Source organism: Tenebrio molitor, chromosome 1 (genome assembly GCF_963966145.1).
Source record: "Tenebrio molitor chromosome 1, icTenMoli1.1, whole genome shotgun sequence".
NCBI lineage: Eukaryota > Metazoa > Arthropoda > Insecta > Coleoptera > Tenebrionidae > Tenebrio > Tenebrio molitor.
In genome coordinates this window covers 31,859,630-31,885,944 of record NC_091046.1, presented here as the reverse complement: position 1 = coordinate 31,885,944, position 26,315 = coordinate 31,859,630, and the positions used below count along the sequence as shown (strand labels likewise).

General features: G+C 33.1%; 1 protein-coding gene and 1 non-coding gene across 5 annotated transcripts in view; both read left to right on the top strand.

The window, feature by feature from the left end:
- Positions 1 to 26,262, top strand: part of LOC138129081 (dendritic arbor reduction protein 1-like) — a 155,357-nt gene extending 129,095 nt beyond the window's left edge. For all 4 annotated transcript variants that reach the window (XM_069045340.1, XM_069045352.1, XM_069045346.1 and 1 more), the window contains 4 exons: positions 11,845 to 12,213; positions 12,270 to 12,735; positions 15,089 to 15,148; positions 25,269 to 26,262. In XM_069045340.1, coding sequence (XP_068901441.1) covers positions 11,845 to 12,213; positions 12,270 to 12,735; positions 15,089 to 15,148; positions 25,269 to 25,459 — 1,086 coding nt within the window. In that variant the 3' untranslated portion in view covers positions 25,460 to 26,262. The remainder of the gene's footprint in view (positions 1 to 11,844; positions 12,214 to 12,269; positions 12,736 to 15,088; positions 15,149 to 25,268) is intronic.
- TRNAG-GCC (transfer RNA glycine (anticodon GCC)) lies at positions 8,333 to 8,403 on the top strand. Its single transcript has one exon. It is a non-coding gene; the product is annotated as a tRNA-Gly (tRNA).
- Positions 26,263 to 26,315: the final 53 nt, after the last annotated feature.

Here is a 26,315-nt window from a genome sequence, read left to right as displayed (position 1 = left end):
ACAGTCTTTATCAAAACTAAAACGTTTTTCCGCTAAGTGTGAACTCTGAATACCAAAAACAAGTTACGAATTAGGAAGGTACGACATCATTTATTTTCGTACGTTTACAGTAAGTAATAAGCAATCTTTTCAGTAAACCACAATGGTTTTATCGCTAGAGCAAAACACCTTCATTCTGATGTCGTATTACCGAAATGGTACCCTGCAGAATGGAGAGTGGGTTTATCCTAATAAACGCTTGCAAGGAAGAATTTTTCGGAAAATTTCCAAATGATAACATGTGGAAGCAAATTTAATTCCACATGTTAGAAGGATTGTGGATAGATTTGTGGCAACTAGAAGTATTGAAAAAAGTAAAACTGTAGGAAGACCGCCAGTGAATGACGAAATTGTTGAAGATTTACGCCAGCGAATGGAACAAAACTTAAAAAAAATTCCTCAAGAAGTTATCACTTCAGACCACTCTCCACTAGTCAGAAAATTGTTAGAAAAAAAAACCGATTGCATCCTATAAAGGTTGGAGTATGGATTGCTGCCTCACGAAGGGGTTTAATTGCTTTTATTGTAAAAATCAAAGAACCTGTCATTAATGAAGTAACATAACCTCTGTTTTTCTATTTGGTACCACAATATGCGATAAAGCGGCAAAAATCAAATATATTCGAGTTCCACAGGATATATGTTCTTTTATAGACACTCTGTATTTTCTCTACGTAGAATTTAGTGATTTTTATGTCAACCAATATCTCGCTGGACAAACTACAGGGTGATTCTGAAATAAGTTAGGAAAAAAAACGGGAATTGGTGATGATGAGAAGAAATCATAGACAAAACATTTTTCTCATAAAAGTTTTTTCGTTTGCGAGTTACAAATGATTGAAAATTTGGTCAAAATTTTTAGTACGCTGCTGAGTTAAAGGTGATTACCTGATTATCTAGATAGTTTAGCAACAATAATAATCAAAGGTGCCCGTCAGTCACAAACGTAACCTTACTTCTCTCGATCATTTCCATAGAAACATTTACAAAGCAGTATGCCAGAAATGACCGTTAATCATGAATTAAAATTGAGCATGAGTTTCAAAAAGGCAGCACAATAATATTTTTTCTAAAGCTGGCTTTCCCAACAATCATTTACAGATACCATGTATCGAGCGATCAAATTAATTAGTAATCGAGTTATCCGTAAATCCCAAATTGTATGTCGTTACTTGAACTCCACGCTCCAATAAACGTAGCGCGCAACACAGGTTAGGTCTTGACAGTTGACATTTCCTGTAAACTATTGCAACGGTGGTTAAATAAAAATTGAAATTAATAACAAAATTAAATGTGGAGCCTACTGTTTTTTCAGATCTATTTAAAAATTACATTATCAAAATTTTTGAAAACAAATTTATTTAAAAAAAGTCTTTAAAATGACGTAGAGCTTTAGATCCCACAATGAAGCACATCAATCGCAAAAGACATTCGGATTCAAATCCATAAATGACTCGATTACTAATGAATTTGATCGCTTGATATAAGTGATAATGAATAAATATCGGGTGTCCATTGAAATGTATTCTCAAAGTTGGTGTTGAAGAACGATTGTGAACGCACCACGGTATACAGATCACGGATAAGCTGTTTAAATCTAACCTTAGTTTTGTGATTGGTGATTGGTGAAATTGAAAACTTTATAACTCGGTACGGGAAATTTCTTTTAATCATCTTGGAGTCTCTTTTGCTGTTGGTACATGACTGTTTTCTATAGGTAGGTAGTTCTGGAACAGGCTGTATAATTGAATATTTTACATACAGATTTTAACAATCCCCCACCTTCTCCCTAGTGAGTAACAGCAGAAGCTTGGTGGATGGCCAGTAGTCAAGGTGGACTGGGGTTTGGGGGTTTTCATTGTGAAACGGCATTTTCCTGTCAAACTATACTCGTAATAAGCTCAACTAAAATTGTCAACTGAAGCATATACTGCAAATGGCAAGTTCACTACAGATCCACAGGAATGTGAATCTATCCGAGTGCTATCTATCGTCGAGTATACAAGTTGAATTAAACATGTCTCGTAGAAGTCGTGAACTTCTTAACTCAATTTGATGCTTTGAGCTTCGTATTTTACCTGGTGATGTCATTGAACGATTGCAAATTTGTTATTCAGCGACTATACGTACTTTATCTTATTATTTTTTTAAATTCTTCCACGTTTCATTTCAACCAATAATATTAAATGAATTATATGCTGTTACACAGAGTTATACATTCACCGTAATAACGCATTGCGAAATAAATTAATTTGGCCACGCTGAAGTGTATCTACCATTGTTAAAATTCCAGGCCACGCATGGTATGTACACGACTAATTTAACGACTTGCATAGTGACAAGGACACCATTATATTATTAAAAAATTACACTATTCCATTGAAACTGTTGTATAACACTGTGTAACACAATTTTTATTCCTGGACAATAAATCTTATTTCCTAATTACGTGTGGCTAAAAAGTATAAAGACTATTATTCTTCGCCAACTTTACTAATGCGACCATGACCATAGCAGTGATATTTTGAAATTTACCATTATCTAATAAGAAAACGAGCAAAATTGTGCATTTTTGTTTCCTTAGAGGGTCAATGCTTCAACAATATCAGTTGTCGTAGTTTTGAATTTGCAATGTCTTATCCAGCCTTACCGGGTTTCGTAAATGACCCCCTAAGTAGCAAAAAACAACAACATTTTTTTACATTATATACATATCTTTTGTTCTATTAATTTAGACAGGTGGAATTTAACTAAACTAGTGAACCCAAAAATTGTATCAAAGTTCTGGTTAGCAAAGCAAAATTTGTGGGAAGTAGTACCATTTTTATGACGTAAACAATTAGTAAATATAAAAAAATAAAGCTGTACCTACGGACAGCAGATTGTAACTAAAACCTAAATAATATTAACTGAATTATGTTCTCATTTTCCCATATACTCGTACATACATCAAAAAATAATCGCTAATACAAGATATATCTTCTTTGAAAATGAAAAAAACATTATTATATATTTGAATATACCTGCATACATCAAGAATTAGAACAAACTGTCAAATATTCACTTAAAACTTAACTAACTGATTAGTTATCCATACAGAATACAGACGTAAGTAAACATTCTCAAACTGAAAATTAAACTAAATTGGTCTGCCGTGAAACTTTAAAACGGATCAAATTCTATAAATCTTTGAAAACAATACACAATATTAATTTGAAATGACAATTACTATAATTTATTTAAATTTACCTTGTTAGATAAATATATGTATTTAATTTTTTGCATTAGGACGAGTACCTACCTAAACATAATTGTAACGATTAATCAAAACACTGGTCAGATATGCTGAAGGTTCGTTTTTGTTTACCATAAAAGTTTATCTTTTTAAGAAACATTAAAAATCATCTTGATAATAAGGTGATGAACTGATGACTTACAAGATTGGTTTGTATGATAAGTAACGAGAAGTCAACCTAAAGAGCAACTCTGTCAAACTACATTCAAACCTAGTAAGAAAATTGTTGCCATCCATGAATGGCGGTTATGAATGAAACGTGTTTACTCAGAGATGAGATAACTGGAGATGAACAGGAAATACAATGAACATCGAATGGAATCTCACCGAGCGGGTCCAGATAGACATTATCCGAAGTTGCTCGCCGTTGAATATACATAATTATATATATACAAAAAGAAAATTTAAAGAAGAAAATTGTCATACCTTGTCCATATTTTGCAAGAACATTCATTTAGGTCAAGTTTTGTTGGTTTTTAGTTTTATCATTAATTATTATCAAGGAAGTATGTAGATACAAAATTACACAAACACAAATTTTTGTCTGGTGAGCGAGTCTGTACTCTGACCGAACGTTGAAATCTCCCATAATGTGTTTCCGCTTCTTTAACACTGGTATGTGACCTGTGACGCCATATAACCTATGGTATAATCGTTCATTAATGTCTAGATTTATAGCTGTACTTTTGCAATATTTTTCACAGGTAAACTATAACTGAGTGCCTAAATGAGGTAAACACAATTTTTTTAAAATAAAATACAAGTGGCGATGGAACGTTTGTCTGAGTCTAAAAATACAGCCAATTTAAAAGCGCTAAAAAGCAATTGATCTATAATGATAGTTAACAGGCCTCATCGATAACGATTTCTCTTACATGTAAGTCTCGGTCGGTTTAATAAAATACAAAGCATTAATGTCCATCGATCTAGGCCTGTGCGGTTGCATTTGGGTCAAGAACTGTAGGGATAATAAAAATTTATATCATGCGAACATGCCTAGATATCGAGAATTATATTGGGTATATTGACCGTTGTAGGTTGCTTATATTGTCATTATTTTTAGCGGTCAAATCAAATAATTCGCAATTACGTATACGTGAACACGTTTGCTGTAACAGGAGTTGTTCCTACGTGACTGAATGTTTTTGTTGGTAATGTTGGCGATGTCTAATGTCATTGGTTTACATTACAACCTGTTTAGATAAAAATTGTGCATTTTCCGCCTAATCAAAATGGTACATCGAACCGCAGCAGCCCATTATGTCGTGAGAAATGTGCCCTAACTCGAGCACCAAGGCGAAATTCACTTTGTTTCTCAATTTTTTCAGATAAAACTAGGCAGTTTCTTTAAATAACGCTAGTGGTTTTTTTTCTGGTTCTGTGAATGTGGCCCTGTTGTGTTCAGCATTAGAACATTTCCTAAAACGTTCGCCCATTTATTTTTTAAATCATCCATTAGCAGAAAGAGACGGAAAGTAGCGCGTGTTGAGTTTAAGGTAATAGCTGTAAGCCACTGATGTGAACTTTGCGAGATACCAAGCAGTAAATAATCTGTGACGTTAATGGGTAATAAATAATTAGAATTAGTTCCATTTCCATGTGAGGCTTTATAACGCAGATGTCTTACATAGATTAACTGGCTATCGATATTAAACGAAGGTTAAGGTTTTTCTCTGTAAATATGGTGCTCGTAAATTTATACGATTATTCTGACCATAAATAATAGGGGGTAATAGGAATATAGGCCGACCGACTGAATAATTGCACTCCGTCAAAGATATTATTACACACGTCCATCTGCATACAAATACCTACGCTGAAGCGTGATTCTGAGACCTTTCAGATTTCAGATTATAGTTTCTCGTCGTCCCCTACTTCATTTATCGCAGGGATAATGCAGATGTACCATCTTTTTGCAATCAATTCTAAAATAAATCCAAGAAATAGTACAGCAGCAGCAAAAACATAGTTTTGGTAAATACCATTTATCTGATGTTTGTCTCAAACTTACAATTAACTAAGAAAAATAATCTGTTTAGGTAATTATGTCATTTTAACAATAACATAACATAAAATAAATACACCCACCGGCAGAAAAAGCGAAACACCATTATTATTTAAAAATCTATAGTAAATTCAAAAAACTCCTGGACTGTCAAAATTAAATTTTAAATAAAATGTCTGTTTTGACTGTACTTGAGTATAAAAATTTTTCGCTGGAGTGTACCACGTCAAAATCTAGTTACAAAATATGTTTATTGTACAACACTGTCAGAATTTGAGAAATTTCTCCTGTATTTTGATAAATGTCACAACTTGTCAAAACGAAACGTCAAGCTAATTTTAAAGATTTTAAGCGATTTGGAGCCTTTAAGGAGCTCGTCGAACAAAAAAACGTTGTATTCAACTCATTTCACTCGCGTTTTAAACTGGCCCACTTATGCCAAAAAAAGGCCCAATTTACACACGAACTCCTTAAATAAACTACTATTAGCTTATGTTTTTAATTTCAATCGTTAAACAACGCGTTGAACTAAAAATGCAACTAAAAGAACTGGAGCTATTTAATATTTAAAAAACACAAAGAAAAACAGAAAGTGACACATGGCAGACTGAAAGTAAGTAACAAAAATAAACGAATCTGTTTCAGAATCAGACGAAAATTGAAAATCGCTCTCCATATCTGAGTCAGCTTGCGCTAAAGATATAATTATGGGTGGAATATGTCTAATATCAGAGTTACCCATCATAGTTAACCAATCAGCTTTAATTAATTTTTCGCAATGTAAGATATTGTTTTTCGTCATAGTTGTGTCAAAGTGGTTTAAGGCCTCTCCACAAAACGGAAACATTTTCGGTTGTTAATTTTGGGTCAAAAGGTATGTTTTTATTCTGCAACCAATCAATTCATTGTGATTTTTTCGAACATGAGTTTGGGGGCCTTTCTGCTAATACAGAATGGTAAGGAGCATTGTCCATTACCACAATACATTTTTTATTAAGTTTTTGCAGGGCTGGTAGTATCTGGTTTGTTAACCATTTGTGAAAAATGTCTCCATTCATAGTTTTGTGATAGTCCCTGTCATCACATTTACTGTCAAGGACAAGACAACAACCTTGAAGAAACCCAGTACTACATCCTGCATGCAATATTGTGAATCGCGTCCCCTCACATTTTATTTGCTGCGGACTTTTGCACGAATGTCATCATCACGCACCCACATTCTGATCTGACTTCCATTTTGAAATATGCAGGTCTCCTCAAGATAAATAAATTCTATATTTTCAAAATTCTCAAGATATTGTAGATTTTTCTTTTATTTCAGAGCTTTAATGTGCGGTTTCTCTGACAGGACTAGTCTATTGTTGCTTTTTTTGTATTTATAGCTCATTGTTTTTATTATATTATAAAGTGTAGCGCGACCTTTACTAAATTCCAACTCGTTTTTGGCATAAAAGTGTAAATCGTTTACAATAAAGTGGTCCCCTTTTTCATGGTATTCACTTTTCCACATTTGCCCAAAAGATGGAACTACAAAAAAAATGAAAAGGAATTGCTGGCAACATTGTTTTTTTTTACGTTACGTATGCTTTCAAAAAATGTAGCTAAATGTTGGTTGTAGCAGATTAGGATATGTTGCACGCTAATGATCCTGCACTATTACAGCTGCTGTTATACCAGAGCGACCTTTTCTAGCAGGACAATACCATTTTATGAATTATGATACTTATTCGCTGCTCAATATTGAAATTCATAATTTTAAATTGACAGTGACATTTACAATTATTAAAAATAGTGACAATTGTACGAAATATTGAATTCGATGTTGCCATTTATAATTAAATATATTTTTTCGATCCTCAAATTTTTTGTAAAACCAGCGACATCTTTTGGCAATATGAAGAAAAGTGACTCCAATTTTCGTAGCCACTCTGTATAATATTTTTTATATAGGTTAGGTAAGTTTGACATAAAACGTCGCTGATATTTTAGAACACCATAATATTGTCTGTTTTATCCTCTGTATGGTGCTCTTCGCAATGATATAATACTACCCTCCAGATCGACCACCCTTCTTCTAATTTGGAAAGAGTGAGCATTTTCGCGTTTTCGGTTGGATTAGGCATTTTGTTTGTCAAAATTGACATTGATCATTGACAAAAAATGTAAGTGCATTTCACACTGAAGAAAATCAGGTGTATACTCAATTTCATATAAATGTGCATCTAAGCAAGCCATGAAAATCTGATTTTCCGTTGGTAGTAAAGCTAAAGCTAGTGCGCGAACCCGATTTGACTAATTTTTTAGTTTTTGTCCATTTTAACATTGCTGATTTCAAAAGCAATGTTACGTCTTTTTACTGATTAGGTAAATTAAAGTAATTCTTATTTGTTTTTGTCTTTGTATTTTTACCAAGTAAAGATTTATTGGACATGACTTTCTCTGATTTACACAGTAAAAATTTCTGACATTCGAATTGTCTTATTGACATTTTATTTTTTAGAACCTAAAACAATAATTGTGGACCTGACAGCAAAATCCTAACCTTAACTTTTTTACGTGGCAAATGTGATGAAAAAGTATACAGATTGAATCTGGCTATGATTCTGATTGGTCAATTTTAGTGGGCGGAGCAGATAAAATGTTATAACGGCAATACTATAGAACAGTGTAAAGTTTGAATTTTCCGCCGTTCTACACGAATGACATTTGTTTATGTTTAATCAAGACATAATTGAACATGTTTGTTTTCAGCAAAGGGTGCCCTTAGATTAATATTTGCTTCGAGTATAGGAATCGTTAAGTTATTCTATTTTTAATGTAAAACATTACAAAGAAAGAAAAAAAATTTTTTGGCTCTAAATTTTAGGTTAGCTATCAACATGCTCCTTAATCTACGCTTTAAAAAAACACAACAATTGATAGTTTCCAACGCCCAATATAATAAACTCTGCAGTGACCGGTTGAAAAGCGATAATAAAAACAGAAGTAGACAAGCATCGGTGGTTCAGTGGTAGAATGCTCGCCTGCCACGCGGGCGGCCCGGGTTCGATTCCCGGCCGATGCAACCTTTTTAGTTATTTATTTTTTATACCTATACAGGTGGAACAAAAGTATCAAATATTGATTGTAACTTTTTAATTTGACAATTTATGAAAAAATGTTTAATATAAAAGTTGACTGGTGTATTATCGTACATCATCTGGTCTTTCTAGTTTCTTTTGTTTCGCTGCTATGGCAACCAACTTTGGTTTTTTAAATACCACCCATACATTTTTTGTGTAATTTTCAAACAAGCGCCTCTTTCTGTATTCATAAATACAGTTTTGCCTTTATGGGGAAAAAAAGAATAAATAAAAAAATATTTACTAAGTAATGAAATTGAATCATCATTTTTGGTTAAGAATGCCATGGAAATTTGACAAGTAAAAAAATTATTTTATTAAGAGCTTAATAAAAAAAAAGTTGAACACAAAAACTTTTACAATAACAAAAGGCTATCAATACTAAACCAAATGTTCAAATTGAGCTCCGTTGACTGCCAAGCAATGACCTGATCGATATTTAAAATTTATTTTAGCTGTTTGTATTTATTAAAATTTAACATAAAATAACATTTTTAATTTACAATGCGAAAATTTCCGATAATAATGCAATTCCGATATTTGCCTCCCTGCTTTCCTATCTTCAATTAATGGGGTTAAAAAGCTTGTTTCTTTATTACTAAACTCAAAGGATAATGAGCTTAATATTCACCATTATGATGAAGCTTTAGCAGCCTGGGGTGTAGCAAATGAGAACGAAATACCAACAATTCCACAATTTCAGAATAATTGGGATAATATTAATATCAAAGGAATAATTGCCAATGACTTAATCTTTAATTCACCTAGAGACTTGGCTCGTTTTAAAGCTTTGCAATGCAGAGAATCAGGATCTTGGTTACATGCAATACCTTCTCCTAATATTGGTACTCTTTTAGATAACACTTCCTTCCAAGTTTGTATTGGTTTAAGATTGGGTTGTAATCTTTGTACACCTCATATTTGCAAATGCAATGCGAAAGTTGACGAAATTGGCACCCACGGTCTAAGTTGTTTCAAAAGCAGTGGTAGATTTTCAAGACACACTGAAATTAATTCCATTATCAATCGGTCTTTAACTTCAATTCATGTGAATTCAACTTTAGAACCAAACGGACTGTCTCGGGATGACGGAAAACGCCTAGATGGGATGACTTTAGTACCGTGGATTAAAGGTCAACCTTTGGTTTGGGACGTTACTGTTGTAGATACACTTGCAGACAGTTACGTATTGAAATCATCTGAAGTCTCAGGTTCTGCCGCTGAAATGGCTTGCAAACGCAAACATAGCAAATATAGTTCAATCATTTCGTCAAACTACGTGTTTAAAGGTTTAGCATTTGAAACCTTAGGCCCTTGGTGCAAAGAAGCCATCGATTTCATTAATGTCATCGGAAACCGACTTATCGCGGAATCAGGCGATTCAAAATCAAAGAAATTCCTTTTCGAGAGGATTTCCCTTGCCATTCAACGTGGAAACGCTGCAAGCATTCGGGGCACTTTTCCAGATTCCGCAATATTATCGGAAATTTTTGTATTATAAAACAAAAATGTTTATGTAATTATGTTATAATATAATATTTTGCATATATTTCTAAATTAAAAAGTTACAGCATATATTTGATACTTTTGTTCCACTCTGTATAACGTGCAATCAATTAAAAAAAAAACGAGTTACCTGGATTGTGCTATTCTGATGATTTGATTGGTTCAAACCACCATTTTCGCCTACTCTATTTTTTTTTTTATTTGATCGCACGGTAGTACCGTTCAAGTGTTTGGATAATCTTGTGCAAGATGACAAGACGTCCTAAGAACATTTAAAACTATTTTGAGGCCCTTTGATACATTGCCTTAGTTATGTTATAATACACATTAGTCATTAGTCCTGGCAGTCATTTTTCAGATTTCAATGAGCATCTAAAACATGATTATTTAAATTTAAAATGCCATCATTTATTTATTCCTAACCCTGTAGCAAATTATTATTTTTGCCTGGACCCTTGGTAACACACATTCAAAATGTTATTGTATTTAATCATCAACCGGCACCCCATTGAATTATTGACAAGTGGACAAACTTATTACATCCCATATAACTGCCAGATTTAAAACAATGGGTTGTATTGATTAATGATTAATCTGACATTCGTCACAATGTACAAAAATCAATTATGTGTAATAATGTGTTCTTATGAATTCATATGTATCAAAAACACAAAACTTCACACCGGGAGAGCAGCACCTCCTGGCGTATTGTATGATAATTAGAACAAGGGGGAAAGTCGTGTCTGATATTTCCCGCTGAGTTTGTTGTACATTTTACCAATGCATACCTGGCCAACATTTGCCAGTTATTCTCACCTGATGTGATAGATGACAAAACAATGCAGGAAATCACAAATTCAATTTTAATTTCTCATTTAAACAGGCTGTAGCACGATCCGTGTGTAACGCACATTCTCTTTGTAGCCATTTGGTGATTAGTAATATCATGGTCGACGAAAAAATAAGGTCATCAGCTGCAGGGGAAAGTATCGTGTTAATAGACTTCTGGTGGCCACAGGCCATTTTCTAACGTAGGGGTCCGCTCCCTCGGTAATAGGTACCTGAACTGATGATGAAAGGTCTGCAGGAGTTTAATGTCATATAAATAATAGTTAATCCTATCTGATTAGATAGAGTTTGTTTCTATTTCTAGAATCACGAAATTTGTAACCACAAAATCTTATACAGGGTTTTCACGAGTGATAATGAGTCCGAGGGAATTGAAAATCTAACCCACAACACATTTCCAAAAAAAAGGTGGATATTGAAATAAAATACCCAGCTTTTTTCCAAACCATACAAAAATTTAAAATTACATATTCATGTTTTTGAATCAAGTTATGTCTGAGTAACATTACTTAGCTGCATTTACCGTTTGTCAGGGTTGAAAGTTATGTGAATCAGTCTGTCTGTATTATGCAACATACAACGCGTGTCACGTAAGAATACGAGCCTGACGAAGTCTAAACGCAACACAAAACACATTTGAGAACGGGAACTAGATTCGTTAAAAATTATAAATTGCAGTTTTAGACATCCCTAACTAACACAATCGCTAAGGAGGTTTTCCGCAAATCTATGAACAAGGGAGAAATCTAAAAAATTTCTGGGATCTTCAAACTGCTTTTGGCAAAATATGATTTATTACACCTAGTTCTCATGAAAATTGAATATTGGGTTGCATTTTGGTAAAGGTCGACAAATAATAGAAAATCCTAAAAGAACAACAAATGAAAAATTGAACAAAAGTTGTAACTGCCAAATCCACTTTGAACTAAGTAAACGTCTCAAAGTTAGAGACAAATATTTAATGCTTGTAGAAATGTTTTTCGATCGAGAAGTGAATAATTCTTAAGTATTCTTCATTTTTTTCTCAGACCAGTGATCTGGACACGTTCCTGTGCAAACAGGAGTGGGAACGCCGTTTAGAAGAGGAACTAGAAAAACCTAGACGAGATTCAGCGTCTCAGATTGATGACTTTTTCGAACCGGCACACAATCGTCATCAACCCACCATGAGTTACGTCTCAATGAGAACTCTGCCAGGAACCGATGACGATGTGTTTCTGCGACCTCCCCTTTGGGAAGACATAGCTAGTAGCATACAAAACATAGATCCTGAAAATGCAAATATGCTAGGAGTTAGTCCTGGTCATGTAAAATTAGAAGCTGTCGACGAATTAACTGCCAACTGTCCCCCAACGCCGTCCCCTCTTCTCTCACCTTTAGAAATAAAAACTGAAAAGGTAATCATCAATGACAAACTTGTGAAATTGTGAAGAGTAACAAACCCTGTCGACAGGTACTGCAGCAGTCCACCCCTACGCTCCATTTAATGGGCACACCGACGAGCCCTTACAACCAGCAACAACCCACAAGCCCGCAACAAACCCCTCACTACCACCAACAGCAGCAACAGCAACTACATCATCCACACAACAATAACAATAACAATAATAACAACAACAATACCCATTCTCAATACAAATACAACAACGCAGTAGCGCCAAGCCCTGCCCCTGGTAGTGCTCTCTACCCACCCATATCTAGGTTAATGTATGTATCACCATTGACACCCCCCAGTTCAGAACCGGGTTCTCCGGGAGGAACATTGCCTAGACGCACGCCGCCACCGCCATATCCTGCCCCCGGCTGCCAACAACAAGCTACTCAACCAACAATTAATCGAATCACTTCCTCCGTCAAATACAATAGGCGGAATAATCCAGAACTAGAAAAAAGGCGAATACACCACTGCGACTTCATGGGTACGTATGTATGGAGTTTATTTAATGTTAGGTTTTAGAGATTATATTTACTCTGAATACCGCGGCATGCAAATGAAGAGTATGCAGTTATTTGTTTGTGCAAATTATACGTTCAATTGTTGAACAGCGCGTGTGGGTGGTACGGTACCTATTGAATTTTATTTGCTTATGGAAATTGAATGCAGACTACACCGTAAATATTTGAATAAAACTTTTTGCATTTGCAAACAAAAAATATTCCGACTGATTTGCCTACTCTTTGGTGCATATCCGTAAATTTCAGTTAAGTATGACAATATTTTATTTTCTACCGAATTATGTCAGTAGAATTACTTTATTTTTTATTATACCTACCTGAATCATAATCTCTGTTTTTGAAACTAAAAAGCACTCGCAAAATCGGAACTTACAGCTCTAGTGCTTTAAAGTTGTCTAGGTAACAATAAATTCACTTACAAATTTTGACAAATGATAAATACACATTTACACAAAATTTATAATAAATATACATAGCAACGAAACAACAACAATTGCTAACCATTTCTATCAACCATTAATGACTCAGATTACTTCAAAAAAGGGATTTCAATTTCCTTTTTCTTGTTATGATTTTCAGGTTATTTTAGTGCAGGTATAATAAAAAATACCGTATAATACACGTGTATAAGGGCCATGTTAAGCTTCGCTCACGTGCTTTAAAAGCTTCCTTATGCACTTGTACATATCATAATACGGTGCGATCAATTAAAAAATAAATCGAGTCGGTGTGTTACCTATGGCAACCCATGCTATAGGCTCCAAGGCAAACTCGATTTATTTTTTAAATGATCACTAGGTACTTATACCATTATAATTGATTTATAGTTAACTTAAATTCATTCCAATTTTCAAAAAGCTCTAATTAGATATTTTCATAAACACATAGATGTGTGTATCTTCTGAAAAAACTGAAACTGAAAAAAAAAATTTGTATTATCACTAAAAACAAAATTGTTTGAATGTATGGTCGGTGGATAAATAAAACTGGGACACTTAAAATTTAATCTATGTAAATCAGACCATTGAATTGTCAATATATTTGTCAGTGTCTATATAATATGTCATACCAAAGTTAACCTATTTGTGATAAAGCTTGTGATAAAGATTAAACGATGCAAATTTGTAAATTTTGACTTATGTGATTGTCATTTTTGTCCCGGTTTTATTTGTCCATCGACTGTACAATGTACGGTTCTAATTTACAAATAATTAACCAACACCCTTAAAACACACAATTATTAAGTTAAAAGTCTATCCAAAATTCATATACAGGGTGTCCCCAAAAAAGAAGACGAGTCCATAACTGCGTTATTTATCGGAAGATTTTAATTATCTGTACACCAAATTAAATGGTTGTTAATAGGCTACAAAATGGCCTAATAAATTCAAGTATGGCCCTATGGGCTTCAAAGATAAACTGTCAAAATATTTTTTTTCAAATGGGATTACCTATTTTTTTTAGTTATTCTGATAGAGATTTTTATTCTGAAAACAACAATGTATCACAAGTATACACTTAAATACCAAAAATTCACAAAAAAAAAAATTAAAAAACGCTACTATCGTCTATGTTCCATTTTGCGCTAAACATTGGCGGCATATCTGCGCAACCCTACATTTTATTATTTGTCATTTGTTTTTTCAGCTACCTTAATTTGGTTATTACATTGTAACACAATGCATTTTGATAGCTTTTCGCTTGGTGTTCGTCATTTGTTTCAAAAATTAGTGTTATTTTTTTTATGTCAATTTATACTTGTGATACATTGTTGTTTTCAGAATTAAAATCTCTATCAGAATTACTAAAAAAAAGTATGTAATCCCATTCGAAAAAAAATATTTTGACAGTTTAGTCTTGAAGCCCTTGGGGGTATACGTGAATTTATTAAGCCGTTTTGTAGCCTATTAACAACCATTTAATTTGGTGTACAGATAATTAAAATCCTCCGATAAATAAGGGAGCTATGGACTCGTCTTTTTTTTTGGGGACACTCTGTATGTATTTGATCAATATCAGTAATATATGTATTTTCTTCTCGTAAATCTGACCGTATGCAAAAGGAAAAACTTTAAGGCTATTTAGGATAAAAGAGTATCTTCAAATCTCTACAACTCCTGCAACAACACATTTTTGAATGAATTTTATATCACTCGTATCTTTTTAAGTTCATGATAGGTATACAAGTAACAAGGTACGAAACCTGCATATTTGATATTTATGAAAATCTGATTACATATTAATATATATAATATTAAGAAAAATCAGTTAAAATCGCTTCTGCTAACGAGATGATAGTTATTATTATGTTTCCAGGTTGTACGAAGGTATACACAAAAAGCTCACACCTGAAAGCCCATCAAAGGATTCATACAGGTAATAAATTAATTAAAACTACCGTAACTTGGATAGTATTATATAGGGTCATTATAAATGATTGTCTCATCGTAGTAAGCATTGGTGCCTAGTTAAATGTGCCGCAAGCCTCATAACATGAGTGACACTAGCACTAGTATCGCCGATAGGTGGCGCTACCGGCGGTAGTGGAAATCTGTCTACTAGTTTGTCTAACGTTGCGAGGCTGGCGGCACATCCAAAATTTGTGTGGGTTTTCAACGTCAACTGCAATGGGACAATCATTTATAATGACCCTGTATATTATTCATTATACTTACACTATAATCGTGTCAAAAATAAATTACTCCCTAGAATGCGAACTTTTAAGAAAATAACGTTTTTCATGTTGTATGTAACTAGAATTTTCAAAAAATCAAAAATAATTTTGAATGCCTAAGATTGGTTACTATGAATTGAGAGATTACGTCCAACTAAATATGCCGTCAGAAACCAAAATTGATTGTGAAACGAAAAAACATCTATCATTTAGTGAGAAATAGAGCCATATGCAACTGTTATGAAGAATTCGCTGCCTTACAGTTACGACATCTTTTGTTTGTCACCAGAAAGCACATAGCCTCCAGCCTAACCAAATTTATGGCAACCTAGTAACTAACGAATATCGCTGAATCCTAGGGCGGAATTTATTTTTGACACGATTATATTCTTTATTTTCGTGAGAGGTCGATGCGATCAAGTAAGCCATGGGTAGCTTTGTCAGTTTTACTTTTTCCACCAAATTTTTGTGTGGTGTAAATCACATTTTAACAACTGTCATCGCTGTCATTCAGATTCAGAATCATCGTCAAGCATTCAAGTACCGGGTGGGGCATCGTATACGCACACGCGAGAAATCGCAACTTCTAATTAAATTAAACTGTCGAAATTTTATATACCTAACTAATTATTGATAAGGTATATTTGAGAATTTTTAAAAATTTTGTTGTTAATAAATAAGGCCGTTACAGTTTTATTAGTTTTCTAAAATTAACTGTTAATTTACCTATAAAGTTTTTACACTAAATGAATCTGTATCTTACTAGCGCATCAAACCCTGCTGGCACAATTACAAATTTTGACTTGGTTAGCTAAAGAATTCGCTTTTTTAGTTAAACTCAAACCAGACGCGTGATTTATGGCACAATGGTATAATTTCCCAACAAAAGGTATTGCCGACCGTTTTAAACCTTTTTTCCATAAAACTGACAGTTTCCATTGTCACCTAAATTTACAACAGCACAAGTAGCAGGTCATAAATAAAAATAATTTTGAAAGTTGAAATGTAAAAGTGCACTTAATTCACAATCTAATTGGTGTTTTTTTTTTCGCTGATTTCGTAAATAATTATAGGAAGTGAATCTGGATACATAGGTTAGTATAAAAATCAGAATTTGACTTTTTGGTTGAAATTTACATTTTATTTTTTTTTGGCTTTGTTTGTCAGTGAAAAATTATCAAAAAATTATGAAATATACCTTACCAATAGCCAGGTAAGTGTGAAAAATTTCGACAATTTTATTTAATTAGAAGTTGCGATTTCTCCGATGCCCACCTGTATAAGCTGTACACCGATTCTTCAATTTAACCGTTCCCGCTCTGAAAGCTATCTGCGTCCGTTGTCTGTCAATCCGAAATTATTGCCGGGCAATATTGCAAAGAAGTTTGGGTGTGAGAAATTAACCGGATTCTTAAACCATAAACCGGACCTAATTTGACCGTAAAATGTGTGGCCGGTCTACCAACTACCAACACACTTTTCCATGGGAAATTTCAAAAATCCCTAAATTCAACTTGACGGCTGAAATTTTCCAAAGACCACTCACCAAGGTAACGAATAGACTATACAGGGTGCGTCCTAAAAAACGCCGCAAGACATATCTCCGTTATTTATGGCTCGATTTAAATAAAACAAAAACTGGAATAAATTACTTTAAAGACACTATAAGCACAACATAGATTAATTGTTTTCAAGAAGTCATTCAAGGTCAGATGATAGTCAACTTTGTTTTTTCAAATAGCTTGGTATATTTTTTTATTCCGATTTCGAAAGAGATAATTTTTCTAAATCCAACAATATGCCACATGTTAGAGTGCATTTATAATAGTAATCGCGAAAATAAATAAATAATAGTTATTTATTGTATAAGTGTTTTAGATAGCATTTTATCCACGCAAGAATTTTTAACCGCGAGTGCGAACGCACGAGCGTTTAATATTCTTAAGTGGATAAAATGCGACTAAAACACGAATGCAATATAACGTTTTATCCACAATTACAGCGATTTAAAATCAGAATCGCCAAAATTTCATCTCATGTCATCAAAAAATGATTTGACATTACACTCTGACAGCGGATGTCACCTCAAAAATCATTGAAATTAACTAAAAAACATGGGAGGTGTTGAATAGTCGCTATTTATTTTTGATTGTTTATCGACTCCATTTGTACAAAACGCTGTGCAAGTTGGTGAAAATGGAAGAAAGTGATCCTGTTCCTGTTGATTTAAGATTGTATTTTTCATTATTCCACTAGTGGAATAAAGTGATTTCATTATTCCACTAGTGGATAAAGTGTTACTTTATACGGTTCATAAGTGTGGATAAAACTTCAATTATAAGGTAATTGTGGATAAAATAGCATTATTGGAAATTTTTTCTTCGAAAAAAATCAGGTATAGTTATGGAAACCAACACCCTCTATACCCATAGTTTACACTAACAATGACACTCAAAATAAAAATGATTTATTTTGACGTTAACCAAACGAGACGTCCCAGTTACATGACACATTATATGATATCAAGTGTCTATAAAAGAACAAATAGTTTATCTCAATTCTAAATTTCCACCACCTGTTGAATTATGTTGGCAAAATAAAAAATATTTCTAAATTGGGGATTCTTAATAACCAAAGTTGGCAATATTATTATTACACAAACATGATTCGAAAACATTAAAATTAGTTTATTTTGCTTTTAGAATTTATTTTCTACCTACTTACGCGTACTTGTTGCATTTTAAAAAAGGTTTTCGTTCTCCCTTTATTTTAAAATTTTGAGTTGTAAAGACGGAAATCGACAGATAACTTAACAAATAGAAGCATTTTTCACCAAACAGTGTTGCCGGTTGTATTTCCAAAGTAGAATGCAGTGTTGGTGGACATTTAGAATTTAGACAGACTTTATGTCAAGAGTACTATGGAACTCGAATATATTTTATTTTTGCCGCCCTGTAACATATTGTGGTATCAAATCGAAAAACAGAGGTTATGTTACTTTATTAATGACAGGTTTTTCAATTTTTACAAAACATAATAGTATATAGTACGACCCGTAGGGGAGTTTTCTATGGGACGAGTGCGCCAATGCCCTTATAAAACGAGTTTTTTATGTTATTTTTTAGAATTCGCAGCCTTGTTTTAATATTTAAATAAAAAAATTAAATTTTTAAATTCTAGGAGATTTTGTATTAATTGGTAATTCAAGGTAACTGATGCAACTACATCTGCAACAGATGTTAAAAAGTAGAGTTTGAACATTTGAACATTCTGATAAGGACATCATAATCTGTGACAGTCTGTATTCCTGTGATTTCTGTCAATTTAATACTATAACTAATTGTAATGGTAATATCCTTGACTTGTGCTTCTCTAACTATGACTATATTAAGATTGGAAATTGTAATGAATTTAGCAAGACTGATGTGTTTCATCCACCGTTCATGTTTGAAATAAGTGTTGATAATGTTTTTGTTGAAGATATTTGTGACACTTTTTATGATTATTCTAATGCCGATTATGATGAAATCAACATACTCTTGTCTAATGTGAACTGGAACACCTTTGATTCCTGCAGTGACATTAATGAAGCTGTGAGCCTTTTTTATAATTATTTACACTTTGTCTGTGGTCTTTTTGTTCCTGTGAAGAGAAAATGTAAGAGCTCATTTCCTCCGTGGTTCGATCATGAGGTTCGTGGATTAATTCGCCGGAAGTCAACCTTGCATCGTCGCTATAAAATCAGTCACAACGCGAATGATTATGCTGCATTTGCTACAGTCAGAACACAATGCAAAGAAGCCCTGAAGAAATCATACAAAGATTACATAAAACGCACTGAAAATTTTATTACATCTGATCCGAAAAAATTTTGGAAATATATAAACGAACATACCAAATGTAACGAAATACCGAATCTCATGATCTATCACAATAACCCTGTATGTGGTAATGAGAATATTGTTAATAGCTTTGCGGAACATTTTTCTTCTGTTTATGATGATATCGTCACCACACAACCTGCTTCTGCTTGTGACAATCCTGTCGGTTTGAGCGTTGATTTCAAAAACTTTGACTTTACTTCAGATAGTGTCTTTTATGAACTAACTCATCTCGACTGTAATAAAGGTGCTGGGCCAGATGGGCTGCCTCCAATTTTTTACAGAAATTGCTGTACATCGCTTACTGATCCTTTGTGGCGTATTTTTAAGTATTCACTCAACTCAGGTGTTTTTCCGAACTGCTGGAAATCAGCTCTTGTCACTCCAGTGTTTAAATCTGGCTCTAAACAAAACTTCGAGAATTACCGACCCATCAGTATTCTATCAGTTCCCGCCAAGATCTTTGAAAAGCTAGTTGCCAAACACTTGTCCGCTTCCTTCAAAACTGTTATCAGTCCATCACAGCATGGGTTTTTCGCTAATAGATCTACGGTAACCAATCATTTTGCCTTTGTTAATAATGTCTATGAAGCATTTGAGGGCGGTTTTGATGTGCATTGCATTTATACTGATTTTTGCAAAGCATTTGACACTGTTAATCACAAGATCCTTTTGAATAAATTATACACGTACGGAGTACGCGATCCGTTCCTATCTTGGACATCTACCTACATTTCCAATCGAACTCAGCATGTTGTCCTTAAGGGTGTGAGGTCGTCTGCATACTGTAGCACGTCTGGAGTACCGCAGGGCTCTATTATCGGGCCATTATTATTCATAATCTTCATCAATGACATCACTGATAGTCTGACCTCGGCATCGCTGCTGTACGCGGACGATCTAAAAATCTATAAAATCATCAAAACGCAGCTGGATGTATTTGATCTTCAGCAGGATGTCAGAAGAATTGAAAACTGGTGCGCACGCAATGGTATGAAACTCAATGTTTGCAAATGCAAGGCAATGTGTTTCAGCAGGAAAACTGTGCCCTCCGTTCCTTATTATTCATTGGAAGGGGAGCAGCTGGAAATTATCAATGCCATCAAAGACCTGGGTCTTTTTTTCGATTCCAATTTATCGTTTCATGAACATTACGACTTCTTGATCTCTAGGGGAAGAAAAATGCTGGGATGTTTAAAAAGATGGACAGTGGATTTTAAGAACACCAGAGCGATTATAATATTATATAATTCCTTGGTCCGCTCAATATTAGAATACAATTGTGTTATCTGGTCACCTTTTTACGGTACTCACATTTCACGTATCGAGTCGGTACAGAACAATTTCTTGAAGTATTTGAAATATAAGCTGAGAACTCAAAATATCAATTTTGATGATTTGCACTCTGTAGCCGCTTACATGTCTTTGCCCTCACTTAAAACCAGAAGGGATTGTCACAAGCTGTGTTTTCTACATAAAATAATTAACTATAATGTTGATTCTTCTGACGCTCTGCTTCGTATCGGCTTTAATGTTCCTTTATGTAACCTCAGACACCCGAATTTGTTTCATGTTTACTGCCATAAACACAATTACTCCTACAATTCACCCTTGAATAGTGCCCTTCGCCTGGCCAACCTTTACTGTAACGAGTTAGACTTCTGTGGAGTCTCGACAAATAAGTTCAAGAGTGACTGTAGGAGACTTCTATGCAAGTGATGCATCTTGTTCCCACTTTTTGTTCTTGCTAATGCTCCATGTGTGTTTTCTTGTAATTGCTTTCTTGGCGTGAATAAACTATTAAACATTAAACATTAAACATTAAACATTAATATTGGAAGTTTTTTGGTGTAAATATTGATAAAAATTTTTATTAAACCACGAGTGCTTTAATAGATAGTCATAAACGACTCCAAATTGAATACAATAATAGAACTATTAGAGACGCAAATTCTAAAAAAGGAATTTCTATTAGGTACAAGACACACCAAATGTCACTTTATCTCTCTTTAATTACAGCCTGTTGTCTGAAGAATACAATATGATCATTTTCAATTTGTAATACTCAATGGACTAACAATTCATATTTTTATTATATAAACTATCAAAACATAATTTCTGCAGACACCTTACAATGAAGATTTGGAGTACCTAATTAAAACAAATACATTTTGGGAGTTTATGTCTTCTCCATTTCAAGAGTACCCAGTTTTACAGAAATCGTTGAAAGTGGCTCCCATTATCTTCTAAACATTTCCTAATTCGTTTCCTTTTATTCTTAAAAATATTCTGCAGCATCTGCTGATCTATAATGTTCCAGCAGTTTGATATTTCCTCCATAAATTCCCCCACAATGTTTTACAGGTTTACAAGTAGTTTAATTGTAACTTCCAAAAGCTGTTGCGCGTTAACGAAAGGCCAAAAGCAAAAAAAAATTTCTTCATGTTCTATGATTACCCTAAGTTGTGTACCTACCTTCTTTAGTGTCCGTCCATTTTGCCACACCCGATACCTAGGTATAATAAAAATGAAATGCTGTTCGTTGCTTGAGAACGGCTGGACCGATTTGGCTAATTCTTTTTTTTTTAATGTTCGTAATACTCCGACTAAGGTTTTTATGAAAAAAAAAATTGGAAAAGTTGCCCGGAAAATTGAAAAGTTCGGGAAAAACTGAAAGGGCTCTTTTCTATGGAATTTTTGTATGAACCCAAGACCATAACTCAGGGTTCGAACAATGGATATGCGTTATTCTTTTTTTGTTTTGTTCGTTATGGTCTTGGAAAAGTTTTCAGGAAAAACAATTCGGGACAATTAAGAGGGAAAGTCAGAAAATTGGGACAAGCTGCAAGTTATAATTTTTGTATGCACTTTCGATCATAACTGGCGATAGGAACGACATATTTGATTGATTCTTTTTTTTTTCGATATGCTCCCGATGGAAATAACTCAATTATGTTTTCAATTGAAAAACAAATCTGCAAGATTTGGAGGAAAATATGGAAAAACGCATTCCAGTCTAAATTAAAATAAACGTAGATTTTTATTTTTAAACTTCCGACATATGCGTATATGGAAACCCTCTACGATGGAAACACACAACAGTTGTGCAGGAATATTTTAATAACACTAGTCTACAAATTTTGACTTTAAAAAAGTATTCTTCGCGTAAAGTACTTTTTTTTATTAATCTTCATATGCTAAATACAAAATTTAAAATATATACTTAAAATTAGTTTCCGTTTTCTAGAAAAAAAAAATCACAACATTTTTGCAAAAATTAACAGAAATCATACTGTTCTTCTATACATTATTCTATATATTTTGTATTCTGCTTCTGTAACATCTCGACAAACAGTCTAGCAATAATACTCGCAATAATACTCGTCTTCAGTGGAAAAATATTCGGAATAATTTTAACTAATTTTTGCTTGTCTACCCATGCTGAATACGAGTTGATAAGTAAAAGTCATTTATTGGTTTAAGTTTTCACGATACCTGATATCTTCCAAATTTAACGATCCTAGCCTTCTTGAAGTAGATAATATTGATATTTACTTAGTTAGTTGGCATCAAATGTTGAAAATATTGTGTTTTCGTGCTCTGTTCTGTATTACTAAGTGATAAGAGTGTTAAAAGAGACATTTTGCTATAAAATATAATTATTTTTTTACTTTTAACACTTTTATCACTTACTAATACAGAACAGAGCACTAAAACACAATATTTTCAAAATTTGATGTCAACTAACTAGTAAATATCAGTATTATCAAGCTCAAGGAAGTTAGGATCGTTAAATTGGGAAGATATCATTGATATCAGGTATCGTGAAAACTTAAACTAATAAATGACTTTTACTTATCAACTCGTATTCAGCATGGGTAGACAAGCAAAAATTAGTTAAAATTATTCAGAATATTTTTTCACTGTAGACCAGTGTAATTTAAAAAAAAACTGTAAAAATGTAACAAGTTTGTGGAAAATTTAAGAATATTAATTTTAGAGCCGCCTGAATGTGAAGAAACAGTTTTAAAATACCTACCCTTTTTTTATACCTCATTTTTACAATAATAAAAGCGTTAAAAAATTTGCTAGCGTTTGATCGGCCTGTTTAGGCCGTGTTTTTTTTTCTTTATTTTGCAAATTCAGGTCGTTTTTTAGTTGAGTATACTTTGACATTTCATTCAGATGTACTTTACTTTGATAATCCGTTTAATGTAAATTAAATCATTAATTTCAAGTAAAAACCATCATTTTGCACTAAAAAGAAAACAGGAAAATAATAATAAATGACTTTTGACATTTATGATTTGACAGCTGATAAAACTATGCCAATTAATATGCCGTAAGCATAGAGACTCGGCCAAAAGCACAAGCACCAGACCATTTGATTACAAGTTTTCTTTAAACTATTTTTAGATCTATTCAGATGAAACTGCTATTTAGATATTATTTTCCAGCATAGCCCTTTAAAGTACAATCTGGCACTAAAGTTTTAGTTTTGTAGCCAATATTAATATCAAATCCAACGATTTGATTTGATTGCAACTATTATTTACAACGAAAATACTCATTTTCAAATAGTAAGGGCCGATTGCACCAACGTGAGTTAAATTTAACTACAGATTAAAATATACGAAAACATTGTTATAACAGTAGGTAACTACTTAGGGCCGATTGCACCAACGTGAGTTAAATTTAACTACAGTTTAAAATATACGAAAACATTGTTATAACAATAGGTAACCAAAGTAACGAAGCATTTTAACCCACAGTTAACTTTAACTGGCGATGGTACAACCGGCCCTTAAAGTACCTAATGAATCATTTTAATCTACAGTTAACTTTAACTGGCGTTGGTGCAACCAGCCCTAAATGGACAAACATTTTAATCTTTACATATGCCAATGTTTTGAACGGCAAATTCCAAATTTTATAACATTTAGATGATTCAACGATTCCGTCGTCGCAGTGGAGTCCGGCGCCCAGCTTCAGTATCTGTTCATGGGGTTGCATTTTGAATGAAAATGTTTATTTCTAATTTAGTGATTGTTAAAATAGTACATACGTATTTCATTGACACCATTTAAACAATAAAGCTAAAAGATTCTCTTCGTCGAGAATTTCCGCAATTTTGCCCTTGCGCAAATTGACAAATATGTAGGTACCTAAGTACTGCGTAGCACCTTCATAGTAGTGAACCAATTCATTATATTTATTATCTAACGACTTTTGTGGTAGGTTAAGTGGATAAAATGTAGTATCTACCACTACTATGGCATTTTCCGGATTTAAATACATATTTCTAATTTTTTGTGAGAGGGAAAATTTCTCTTTATTTTAATATCTTTAAATGTATGTAACAATTTAAAATTATTTAAAAAATACTTTTCTCCGCCTCTTCTATTTTTTGCGTTTCAATACCATAAATCTTGTTAACAGTTACATTACTTTATTTTTTAGTAACACGATATCGTTTCTTTTCGTCATAGATACAGATTGTGAAAAACAACTCATATCTCCCTTGGGATTTGTCAAATTTTTTCGCCCTCCACATTGTTGACAACAAACTCATGAGAACGAAACTATAGCAACCACATATTTACGCAATCTTCCCTGCTAAATATTTTTAATAAAATTTTAACTTTTAAGTACAGAGACTAAAAAATAAAATATTGTATGCACCACGGGAGCTATTCATGTTTTTCCCCTCGGTTGACTTATAATTCCTCGGGCCAAAGGCCCTCGGATTATAACCACGTCAACCTCAGGGAAAAATCATGTTCATATCTCCCTTAATGCATAAATATCTATTTCAAACAACGAATCTCATTCAATTTACTCATCGTAATATAGGTATGCTTAGTCGTGTGTTCTTAAATGTATTTCATGTTGAGTAAAAATTTAAAACGAATTTAATAATTAATTATTTACATTGTTTCAGGTGAAAAACCATATCAGTGTCAGTGGCCTGAATGTGAATGGCGATTTGCCAGATCCGACGAATTGACAAGACATTATAGAAAACATACAGGAGCCAAGCCTTTTAAGTGTGCGGTTTGTGAAAGATCCTTCGCCCGATCGGATCATCTTGCCTTACACATGAAGAGACACCTTCCGAAAACTTCAAAATAAACATCTGATAAACTAAATAATAACTTAAGAAAAAAATTAATTTATCATCACATTCCTCTCTATTTTTCTCTTAAAGAGCGATCTCAAATATTTAAAAAACGTACATTTTGTGAAATTTTCCAACCAGCGTTATACCTCATCTTTACCATCAATGCCTTTTGTAAATTTAGAGGCCTTCTCCAGTGTACTTAGAAGAGATAATATTATAACTATTGTGTAATGCAAAATTTGTGATTTTTACCTTAATACACTCCCATCCACGCTTAATGCCGTTTTATAAATAGGTACCTAATTGTAACGTATTCACATTATTTTTTCTTCAAAACTGTTTGGTTGTGAAATGATTATTGTTATTTATAATTATTGTTTAGAAAAGTGAGGCAGTACTAATACTTGTTAGATAAATTTTCTTTAACATTGCCATCTGTTTTTTACCCAGTGTTGTGATTTTTAATATGTTCTATTTTTGTTCGAATATGTCGTATACACTATTCAGTATATGAAGTTACCAAATATGTACGCTGAATTATGTACATAAAAATAAAAGTAAAACTGACTAGAAACTAGTCAAGTAATTCCAATATTTGTAAGTAGATTGTAATTATTCGCTATATTGCATATCTAGTGTATTTATATCGTTATTATAAGTATTATAGACGAAACACAAATTTTATTAACATTACTTTGTACTTCATGTTATTTATATGAATAGAGCAAACTAGAGTACACAATATTTTAGGTAGAAATTGTTTTCTTTTTTTAATTTTGTATAATTTACTTTTAATACAATTTTATTTTTACCATTCTTTAGTTTTTTTCAACATCTTTAAATCAACAATAAAAATACATAAATAAA